The sequence below is a fragment of the Leptodactylus fuscus genome, chromosome 6, assembly GCF_031893055.1.
Source record: "Leptodactylus fuscus isolate aLepFus1 chromosome 6, aLepFus1.hap2, whole genome shotgun sequence".
Taxonomy (NCBI): Eukaryota; Metazoa; Chordata; class Amphibia; order Anura; family Leptodactylidae; genus Leptodactylus; species Leptodactylus fuscus.
In genome coordinates this window covers 30,694,390-30,706,755 of record NC_134270.1, presented here as the reverse complement: position 1 = coordinate 30,706,755, position 12,366 = coordinate 30,694,390, and the positions used below count along the sequence as shown (strand labels likewise).

The following is a 12,366-nucleotide window of genomic DNA, read 5'->3' as shown; positions in this document are numbered from 1 at the left end:
TTAGATGTATTTGCAGCACTGACTCCTTGGAAAAAGGAGAGCACCTTATGTGATGCAGTTTCTCAGGCTTAAAGAAGACCTTTCACCAATTAAAGCGCTGCTCCACTGATTCCAACACAGTTGCAATTTTCTCTCTAGCCCCCACCATTACCAAGCAACCAACACAGGTAGCTTTGATGCCTGACGTGCCAGGCAAGCTCTGTAATGTCAGAAGGGCAGTGTCAGGCAGGGGGCGTGATCTACAGCACCAGCCAGTGTCAGGGCTCAGAATCACACCCTTTACCTGCACCTGCCTGACACCACCCTACTGACAGTACAGAGACTAAATAGCATAAGAGGCACCGAAACTAACAGCACTGATAGCTCAGGAATGGTGAGTGCTAGAGAGAAAATTCCAACTGCGCCAGAATCAGTGGAGTGGCGACTATTAATGGATATAAAGAGCTGGAATTGCTGGAGGTGGTGTAAGATCTTCTTTAATAGTGTATTGTCTATTTTGATGACAGGTCCCCTTTAATCCATCAGTTTCTTGCATAAGCAATTCAGACATGATAAACCTTCATGTCTCCTTTTTGTGCTTTTCTAAGTAGCGATAGAAGTTCTAATCAGTCACCATAATAAATTACATAACGGTAACTTCACAGGTACCGTACTATAAATGACGAAAACCTTTATCAAGCTCCGCATACAATGGATGAAAAGAAAACTATTGCTGGCTGAATTACCAAACGCTTCATCTAGCGACTGTCGGCTCCTCATAAACAGCGATGTTATTTTTAAACACTTCCCCAGAGACTGACTGACAAATTCATAGAAAATGGTGAAAAATAGAAAATTACAGGTCTTGATAACATTGCACTTTAATGTCCCTCGCAATTCACTGCGACTCACATGGCGCCTGCAAGTCTAGAAAGTCTAGAAAGTGGGGTAATTTAGCGGTGACAGACGCACGCCGCTGCTTTGATGGGTTGTGCTCTCTTTTTTCTCCTATTTATAAGGTATACAGGACGTGCACTTGGATTATTCTTAAAGCTGATACTATGAAGATTTATGCCACATCCATGCGTCCCATTCCATAGATGAGAGGTTTCGAAATAAATGCGTAGAAAATGCTCTCATCTCTGTTTGCATTATTTTTACTTACCGCGGACAAAATGAAATCTCAGAATGTATGAGCGTTTGATGCTGATGCTAGATGGATGAAAAAATCACTAGTAGAAATAAAGCCCTGGCACCAGAGATCCCTGTTGGGATAAAGTTGGCATTGACCAACAGTCTGTCTCATCTCTCGTCACTGCGAAGCCAAATGCAATATGTTGCTCTGTTTTTCGCCATTTCGGGGACAGAGGCTGAAATGTTCTTAAGGCCTCACATAGCGAACCGCAGCCGAAAATTGCGGAAAAGCATCATGTTTTTTTTTCTGCAGAGCTTTCCTCTACACACTTTCTGCTCCATTATATGGAAAATGCCAGCGTTTCTGCAGGTATCATTGACATGCTGCAATTTGCAAAACGCAAAGATTTTTGAAAATGCGGCTTTTTCGCTGCAGATTTTTTGCTGTGTGGATGGGAATAGTCAGTACCAAATCCACTTTGCTGGGACTGTAAAACGGTGAGTTTTTGCAACATGGGGCCCAGCCTTAATAGGATTATGGATAGTAAGGCTGAGTTTAGATGGAGTTTTTTTGTCCAGAATTTGATGTGGAGGCCGCCTCAGATTCCGGACCAAAAAAAACGGTAGCTGCAACTGGATGCCAGTGCAGTATACCGCCATCCAGTCGCTGCACTCCGCTCCGGATTAGGCCCAAATGAATAGGCCTAGTTGGGAGGGAGTGTCCTCAGGCGGACATCTGAATCCGCCTGAAGAAAGGACATGTCGCTTATTTTTTTCCACTCGCGGAAAAAAGAAATGACCGGCACAAATTGATTTCACGATTGATTTAACGTCTGAACTCAGCCTTAGCCTAGAAAAATATCTGTCTAAGGGAGCCTTCACACGGTGTAATGCTGCGCTCATTCTGATCGTAAGAAGACGTTCAGAATGATTCCAATTCCGATATTTTCCCGCAGGATCGAGGTTGGAAGTTATTTTCCACAATGCTTGGCTACTGGCCATTCATTGTTAGCTTGGCCAGTAGCCAAGCATTGTGGGAAATAACCTCCGACCTCAATCCCACGGGAAAAGATCAGAATCAGAAACCAATCCAAATTGCTCAACCCTAGTTTGGATGTTTAATGGCTATTTCTGCATTTGACATGCTAACAGAAGCATCAACAGGCTTTATGGTCATGGGTAATGGAAATATGAATGGAATGGAAATATACAAATAATATTACACAAAGCTTATGAATCTGTCATCTGCAAAATCATAAAAGTTGACAACACGTGTCCACTAGCCCACGTACACTCATCATGTGACTCATTTACTTACTGCAGTCTCCTTGTGCCGCCACCTGCAGGTTAATCTGCTGCGTGCATGCTCGTACATGGAGCTCGCATTCATTGCCATACGTATTGCCATCAGTACCACACACAGGTTGGGCGGAGGCTACACATTCCGTTGGGCACACGCACCGCCCGGTCTCAGCTTCACAGATGGCTCCAAACTGACATTTTTTGCAACGATCTGCAATAAAGAACATTAGAGAGGGTCAGAAAAAAAAGCTTTCACTATCCGCCATTCTGTTTTCCAGCTGTGTTTTGTATGTCACTCGCCTGTCCTCCAGAGATAGCGACGGTGCACCTGCACCCACTTTAATTAATTGACCTGCCACCCCGCAGTAATACATCAGATGCCATTAACTCAACAGCCTGTCCTTGGGCAATCTGACAAGGTCAAAAGGGTATAAAAGGGACAAATGCATAAAAAAGTAGCATTCATTGTAATGTGGGTGACTAATTTACTTCATCAAATCCTGTCTGCAATGTGCCTTGTGGGGGAAATGTCACATCTCATGTGAATTCTAAAAGGAATGGGTGAGGGAATTTTAATAGATCATTCCGCTGCTGCATTCCCATTTCCTACATCCAAGTGCGCTTGTTGTGTGCAAAAGTTTAATTCTCGCTTGAAAGCGTGTTGCCTTGTGGTTGGTTCTCGACTGAATCCTAACTTTGGCCCGGAGCAAATATGTTCCGGCATTCAATATCATTTTTTGTAATTGAAAATACAATTCATTTATGAAAATATTCATTTATTTTCATCGCTTCATGAAGCAAAAACGTTTATGGAGTCTGAAATGGAGGGTGTAGAAATAAATAGAAAAGCCGGAATTCTCTACGCATAGTATTACAGTTGTTCAATAAGAAGATAGACATACCGATAGGAGCATTGTAGGAACATGAAAAGGGATATACCCCTTCACACCATGTGAATATATCTAGAAGAACTGTATCCACCTCTACAGCTTCCATACATACAAGAAAAAAGATGGCGAATCCGGATAACTTGGATGATGATCTTATGGGTATAGGAGACTGTGGACTCTCCCCTGACAAAAGATCTTGGGGAAGGAAGAATCCGGATTGTTGAGTTTTAGGCTCCACATAGCAGCCACAGGGAAACAGCAGGAAAAACTGGTTTTACCCGCAGCGCTTTTCACAGAAAGTCTACAGAGTTTCCTGCTTCAGTTATACCTATAGTGAAACCAGTGATTTTGGAAATCGCAGCATATCCGTTGCACATATTTTTCTGTGATGCAGAAACCACGGTGTAGGCTGAGGCCCTACATTACGGAAACGCCTTTTTTTTACAGATTTTGCTGCATTTTTTGAGTCAAAGCCAAGAATGGCTACAAAAGTAAGGGGAAATATACAGGAAATTCTTATACTTTTGTCATCTGCTCAGTCCTCTCCTGGCTTTGGCTCAAAAAACCGTAATAAAATCTGCAACAAATGAAGCTGCTTTTCAGCAATGTGGGACCTTAGCCTAAGGCCGGGTTCAGACGGGGCTTTTCTGCGTCAAAATCCGAGTCAAAAAACCGCCTCCCATTGAAATCCACTCGCGGACATGCCCTTTCTTCAGGCGGATTCGCGACACCTCCCTCCTGACTAAGCCCATTCATCTGGGCCTAATCCATTGCCGCAACGGGATGCCAGTGCACTGCATCAGCTAGTCATTTTTTGGCCCGGAGTCTGAGACACCCTCTGCGTCAAATTCCGGACCAAAAAACCCTATCTGAACCAGGCCTTAGGCTAAGGCTTCACGGGACATCCCGTAGCTATAAAGTGCTGTAGAAAAAACCGTGGCGCCAATGCATCGCGGTTCTCACTGCAGCGTTTCAAACAGAAAGTTCACAGAGTTTTCCTCCGCTGACTTTCTGTTTCAATTATATCTATGGGGAAACTGCCGCCATTTCCGTATATATAATTGACATGCTGAGATTCCAAAACCACGGTATTGGAAATTGCAGCTTGTCCACGCCACGGTTTTATCACAAAATGGGCATGGGATTCACAAGAATCCCATCCACTTTGCAGTTACTGTAAATTGTGGCGTTTCCAACCCATGATGCCCTGGCCTTAAATGGGTTTTCTAGGATACATTAATTGACGACCTATCCTTAGGACAAGGTTTGACACCCATGGCCCTGGCTGATCAGCTGTTTGAAGAGGTTGCAGCCTCTTCAGTATTTGCCAAGCACAAAGCCATACATTTGTGCAGTAACTGTGCTTGGTATTGCAGTGGTAACCAGTCACTGTGACTGATGAACATGATGTTAAGTAACCTATGAAGGGAAAGTTATATTCCCACTTCAAACAGGTGATCCGCGGAGTGATCCCGGGTGTTGGACCCCCACAGGTGATAACCCAATCCTTTAGTTCTTGGAGCAGATCAGCCACCCCAGAGAGGTCTGGCAGCAGCTTACCGTCCTCTACCTATTGACAATGCCTGCACACAGGGCACAACTGACTTTCTTTTAGCCCTGACTAATTGTACAATGTAGTTCTCTAAACCTCCCATGGCAAAAAAAAATAAGAAACAATACATTTTAAATTATTGTCTTTCACTTATGTCACACATATCACATATATACAGTAATGCACCCCTTCTCAAAAATGAGTTTGCGCCATTTCCATCGACTCATAAGGACACACATGCAACACCACTGCTAATAAATCTCCCTCATGTTGGGGCAACACGGTGGCTCAGTGGTTAGCACTGCAGCCTTGCAGCACTGGAGTCCTGGGTTCGTATCCTGCCAGGAACAACATCTGCAAGGAGTTTGTTTGTTCTCCCCGTGTTTGTGTGGATTTCCTCCCATTCTATAAAGACATGATGATAGGAAGAGAAAAAAAAAACAAAGTACATTGTGATCCCTCTATGGGGCTCACAATCTACATAAGAAAAACCAAAATCTCCCCCATGTTGACAGCGGGTGTTTGCCTTCCGATCCTATCATCAGTAAAGTGATCATTGTAATACAGAAATACTAAACACCATTCTCTACAGAATAAATGCAACGTGACAAAAGTGACTTGAATTTACAAAGTGGCCACAGAACGTGCAGGATTTCAGTCGCCACCTAAACATCCCAGAAACAATCCCCCTCATGTAAATGGATCATAATGCATTCACTGATAAGACAGTATAAGCAGGAGAAGCACTGGATCACATAGATTAGAAATGACGGCTAGGTAATGTGCACAGACAGGCAATACAAACTGAACAAATTGCTTATCAGGCTGGGGAAAAGTGCTATGATAAACATGCGTGTGCCCGGCGAGTGTGTGTATGGGGTGGAAGGACACAACGTAACCCTCAGACATGTGAGAAGGGACAAAACCAAGAGCATCCAAAGCTAATAACAGTGCACAGTCTCTGACCTGACGTTCCCTGATGCTCGCCACTTTCATTATTCGCAACAAGGAGCATACTCCGAGACCTCATCATTTTACCAGGGCCCAGAATCCCATCTCACAATAAAACAATACCATGCGGGAAGCAAAATTATTAACCCCTTCACTCCGCAGATCAGGAATCCAGTTATGAGCCACCACAATGGGAAACCTGATACTAGGTACAAGTAGGTACAAGCAAGGCTAGGTTCACATCCGCGTTTATATATGTTTATACGTATATATTCCATTATTTTGCTCCATCATAGGGAGATGTCCAGGGGCATAGCTGTAAGAGTTGCAGAGGAGGATATCGCTACCAGGGCCTAGAGCCTGAGGGGGCCCAAAGGCTACTATACGATATAAGAAGACACCGGTATAATATATATAGCACATGGAAAGTAGGGGTCCTGTCATAGACTTTGCACTGGGGTCCCTGAGCTCCAAGTGATGCCACTGGGGATGTCCCTTAGACATTGCCATAGGGGCAAAAGTCAAGTCGGGCTGAAGACTGACCAGATGCAATTTTCACGTGTTTCTGATTATAGTAAACTTATATTTTTTTCTTCTTTCTCTCTTTACAGATATTGTCCCATATAGGGTTCATCTAAATTCCTTATCAGTATGTCTTTGGAGTGTGGGAACTGGAATACCCGGAGGAAACCCCACACAAACACGGGAAGAACATACAAACTCCTTGCAGATGTTGTCCTTGACTGGAATCTAGCCTAGGACTTGAGCGCTGCAAGGCTACAGGGCTAAAGACTTACTGAGCCACCATGCTGACCATGTTTAATATGAACCTTTGTGTGCACTGGATGATCTGCACTACGCTCAGTTGTACCTCTTCTAAACAGCTTTGGGGAGGTTTTCTAATGTAGTGGCCGCCGCATACAGATGAAACACCATCAGCATGAAGCTGCAGTGACTGCATGGCTATACGGTATAATGGTGCAATCATTGGTAACCCTACGCGGGATGGGTTGTGGACGCATAGAGATGCCACTACATCGGAACTAGGGGCATAACTATAGGGGTGCAGAGGTAGCCTTTGCTACCAGGCTCCAAAGGCCCCCCCGCCACAAAAATATACTATGCCACTATTCTAAATATCACAAAGTAGGAATTTTGCACTGGGGCCCACGAGCTTCAAGTTCTGCCTTTGGTCATAACGGTCAAAGAAGGTATGCTGGAGGTGACATTACATGATGTATCTGACCCAGATGAGGTGTGCGGAATAGTCAACATCATCAATGGGAAAAAAGCTGGTTTTCCAAGTATTCATTCTGACCTGACCTATTATTAATGTCTATTGTTGTTGAAATTGTCCTTATTCTAATGTATATGGGCACCCCACTAAAATTGTTGAGTTGCCTACTGGACTTGAGATATACCGTATATACTCTAGTATAAGCCGACCCGAATATAAGCCGAGGCCTCTAATTTTACCACAAAAAACTGGGAAAACTTATTGACTCGAGTATAAGCCGAGGGGGGAAATGCAGCAGCTACTGGAAAATTTAAAAAATTAAAATGGTCGGAGTTTTTGGGTGCAGTAGGTGCTGGGGAAGGGGAGGGAGTATTTTGGTTGTCTGTCTGCCCCTCCCCTGAGGACTGGGATTTTTTTCCCCACTTGGAATTCAGTCTGGCTGAACATAGGGAATCTGCGGTGCTCCAACCTCTTCCTGACAGAACAGGAGCACTGCAGATCCCCTATATTCAGTAGACCGGGCACTGTCAGACACAGGGATACCTAATGTGTTTGTGTTCCACAGTCATTTTCTTTTGTACGTATTCTAGGGAAAGGAGGGATTTAGAACTTTTATTTTTTTTTTATAGCTTTTTTTTTTTCCACTGTTTTATGTGAGATTCTATACATTGATATTGTGGCTGGTCATAGACCCCCCCTCCTAAAAAAATAAATAATTTTTTTTTTTGCTGACTCGAGTATAAGCCGAGGGGGGCTTTTTCAGCACAAAAACTGTTCTGAAAAAGTAGGCTTATACTCGAGTATATACAGATTTATAGTTATATATAGTGATATTCCCAATCAATTAACCCTTAGTGCCTTGCTGTTTACTCATTTTGTTACTATATATCTCATCTATCTCCGAATGAACACAGATACTTTAAAGCTTGCAGCTCCTTAACCCAAGATACATTATTTAGCATGCTTGCCTGTGGCTGTGTATTGTAAGGTACAGTTTTATATACATACATATCCGTATACAGTAGGAAACAGCTCCCATTGACCTATTAACTCGGACCGTTCCCTGTAAATCTCACGGCTCTCGTTTTAGAGATTGTGCCTTTTGCTGACTGTACTAACAATTTTTGATGATATCTTCTAACCTCTCTGGAGATTTGCTGCACTGCTCGTATACATCTTGATAAAGACACTTCATACATACGAGGCTGTAAGAGCATGAAGGCGCATTAAATCCTGACCTGCTACTGTCTAAGGTTACTTAAGAGGAATCCGCTACTGTAAGGAATTTCAGATCTGCATTTGCTAATGCTACTAGAATAAATTGGGGTGTCATAATCCCCCAATACATGGATTGATAGCCAAAGTGGCTTATAAAGATCAGATGGTATCCCTTACCACAGGGCCCCTTGTGTTTAATAGTGATCTCCTTCTTGAGTGCACATGCTGTAGACTCTAATTCACATGGATTGCCATAAGTGCGCGAGTCGCTGCCACAGACAGGGTCATACACGCTCTGGCACACTTGCTGGCACTCGCAGACTGGCTTCTGGTTTTTCACAACACATGCCGCTCCGAAACTGCATTCCACGTTCAGACAAGGACTGGGAGCGTGAAGATCTGTAAGAGAAAGACATAGGTCAGCTTAGATATGTGCTATAAAAAGACTTGTGCAGAGAGCACGATTACAAGCGCTCCCTGAGCAGCAAGCAGGGCAAGCGGGGAGGGGAAGTAGTGCATGCTAGTCATACTCTGCCCCCTAGAGGAGGGAAGGGAATGTCAAGCTTGTTGAGCATGTGTACCCGCCATCACTACTCTTTTGAGTGAACAGGCCATTCTGGATATAACAAAAGCTGTAATATACAGATACACACACCATCAGCAGACGTTGTGAACACTCACAGAATTTGACTTTTGACAACTCTACAAATTTCTATGCGTCAATAAGGCACATTTTTATGGCACAGTATATGATAGATAACTGTAATATTACTTGCATCAAAGATGATATTTTTAGCAAATCCTGTGAGTGCTACAATGAGGTGGTTTTAGTGGACGCCTGGTGGCATGCCCTTCTTGAAATGCGCAGAGCCTGAATTTACATTACTAGAAGTCAATATACAATGGCTGGTTTTGGTAACTATTTTCTAAAATGCTGCTGTAAAGTCCAGTATAATGGCAGGGTGAGGAAGAGGAAGCCAGAGACCAGGACTAGCAATGGGCAAAGGATGCATTAGTCTCATCGGATCCAATATAAGTTATTGATTTCCTCCAAACAATCGTCTCCTTCTTGGATTGATTTGTGCAGAGGAAAGCAGGTGAGTTCTTGGTAAAGATAAAAAGAATAAATATGGCTTTACAAAAACAGCTCCATACTTGTCCACTGCTGCATCTGGGATTACAGCCCAACCTTATACAATGAAATGGAGCAGAGCTGCAATACCAGATGTTTTCTACACTTGTCCCCAAATGGGAAAGGTGAATCCGGATTTTTAAGAGGCTCCGGTCTCATACGCTAGGTTCACACAAGTGTTAGGGTTTCTGTTGTTTGGCTCCGAAAAATGAACAGTGCTGCATGAACAATGATCACGCTCAGCTCAGTACTATTACTGACCAGTAATGGCATGGGCACAGAAACTGTGCCCGCGACATTACTCCCGGAACCCGGCTGTGTTACACAGCTGAGAGCCGGGACAAGATGCCCCATTAACTTAATTAATTAATTAATTAATTAATTAATTAAGCAGACTATATTAGAATCTAGCAGGTTTATTCCGGAAATTGGCAGAGAGAAAAGTCCTGCTTATAGAAATTTTCTACCCACCTCAAAATCCTGACCAAAAAGATGGCTCCCATTGAAATCAGTTCTTTTTTCTGGGAGCCTGAAGACACTCCCTCCTCCCGACTAGGCTCATTCATTTGGGCCTAATCCAGAGCAGAGTGTGCGACTGGATGGCGGTGCACAGCTACCCGTATTTTGGTCCAGAACCTAAGGCGGCCTCCGTCTCAGGTTCTGGACCAAAATACCATGTGTGAACTTACCCTTAGGTTTCTTGTATAACTCACCTGACATGAGTTATAATATATTTTTAGGGCTAAGGCGCCCAGGCCCCAACTCACCTCGCTCTCCCCCCCCCCCCCCCCTACTCTGCCCACTTTCAAATAAAATGGGAACCGAGACTCAGACTGAATCGTGAGGTTTAACATTGGCTGTGTGCCATAGATACGCCACAATCACACCCATCTACACCAGAAAACTGGCATAGATGGCTTAATAAATTCCCCCTACATTCTTATACCCATTCTTCTATTGGATCCATTGTATGACACCAACAGTGGCCAACAGACCACATTAACCATAACAGGGTCTGACAGGTTGGCATCATGGGGTCTATAGAGGCATGCTGTATTATTTTAGTTATTATTTGTGTTTCAGATGTAATCTTCGATGGCGCCTCCACCACAGATGTAAATGGAAAGTAAAATGAGCAATTCATTCCAGTAGTGGCGTACATATAATAGCACTTTATAGCAAAGACCCAAATGAGCCCCTTCATTATGATGCCAAATTTTGCCACTTCAGATAAAAGAGCCTGGCACTTGCCTATTTCACTGACATTTAGGCCAACTTCCCCTCCTGTTTTTGCCAGCAGCGCAGTTCCTCCAGTCCGGGCCCCAACCCGCCTCGCACTCCACCCCTATTGTGCCCGCTTTTTTCTGCCCAACAAGGGCTGGACTCTCTCTAAGGGCACAGATTCTATGGTCTATCATTATAGTATTTTTGTCATTAGATGAAAATGGCTCCTGCAGTTTGCCTCATTGCCAGAACATTATGGCCAACGGTTTAGGGAAAATGGACATTTTTGCAGCATTTTTAGACAGTAGATCCAAAAAAGTGTTAGTGACATATAAGCAACACCAAAGTCAATCCAAAAGCAGCCCTGGATCTCCAATAGTAGAAAGCAAGCTAAGGGGCACATCCAATGTTCAAGATCTTTATACCCACAACATGGCACTGATCACCAAATGGCTGCCTTCATTTATTGCCATCTTCCATATGCCAGCTGTGCCAAAGCTGAACCCACCTCTGTGTTCCGATATGGAGCAATACAAGTGAATATACACGTTAATATACCATCAGACGTGATACATGTAGACTGCACGCAGCAGATAACAGTGTCCTCACCGAACCATAGATCTTGTCTTGGAAAGAGTAATTGCTACCATTTCCCTCACGGCTTGACCTATTTACAGCTCTGGTATTATTACTACAGGTTGGCTTCTAGAATGATGCCGATCCGGGCAAGATGGAGTTAAACGCGGCATGTAAAATCCTGACAAGTTTATGAAAAATAACATCTGTTATTGTTTCAATTCTTCACTTTGCAAACATTTTTTCCCCCTTTATGTTTCAGAAAGTGTAGTCTGAAATTAAAGCTATTGTGAGTTTTTTTCGCTTATCCGCGGAGATCCTGGTTTCCATGGCGATATTAGTGGTTGTAGGCCTTTGCTTCTAAATGTAAATTTGCAATGCTTAGAAATTGAAATACGGCAGATCAAAAAGCCGCACAATGCAACATCATGAGAATTCTTATGCCCGCTTCATAAAGTGCTCGTTTTTAAGCGATCGGAATATCTATTATTCCGGAAAACACGTTGCGGTTTCTGGTTCTTAACAAGTGTTTTTGTGGCGCATGTTTTTTTTTTTTTCTTTGGTTACTTCTTACGCACTTTCCGAATCTTAGAGCTGACTTCATTTGCATGCTTTCTTAGGAGCAGGAAAACAAATTTCCTGTTAATATGGTCAAGCTTGGTTCTACAATTAAAGATATATGCAGGGAGCGTATACTGTATATACTGTATGGGTGCATTCACATGGAGTAACGTGCCGCGTGACCTGGCACGTATACGCCGTGTGATATTTTGAGCGCCGTATATGCTCCCATTGATTTCAATGGGAGCCTGGATCGTAAACGCCGCGTTATTTTATAAATAACGCGGCGTATACGAGACTAACTCCCATTGAAATCAATGGGAGCGTATACGGCGCTCAAAATATCACACGGCGTATACGTGCCAGGTCACACGGCACGTTACTCCGTGTGAATGCACATATATATATATATATATATATATATTGCATTTGCATCCAGTGCATCTACTATACCTAATGACCATGGCGCTCCTGTAATCTTTTATGGCAGCTCTGTTGTGCATGCAAAACCGCTTTACATACAATATATATGAGACATAGGCGAGGTAGATTTATTGGGTACTATTTCTGATGTTATTACAACCGTATATTTTAAATGACAAATGCTTCC

At 43.3% G+C, this 12,366-nt stretch overlaps 1 protein-coding gene across 2 annotated transcripts in view; it reads right to left on the bottom strand.

Annotated features, from left to right (window-relative positions):
* The window catches only part of AGRN (agrin), a 428,413-nt gene that overhangs the window by 122,292 nt on the left and 293,755 nt on the right, over nt 1-12,366 (bottom strand). For both annotated transcript variants that reach the window (XM_075279649.1, XM_075279650.1), the window contains 2 exons: nt 8,441-8,662; nt 2,432-2,626 (listed from right to left, as the gene is read on the bottom strand). In XM_075279649.1, the coding sequence (XP_075135750.1) occupies nt 2,432-2,626; nt 8,441-8,662 (417 nt within the window). The remainder of the gene's footprint in view (nt 1-2,431; nt 2,627-8,440; nt 8,663-12,366) is intronic.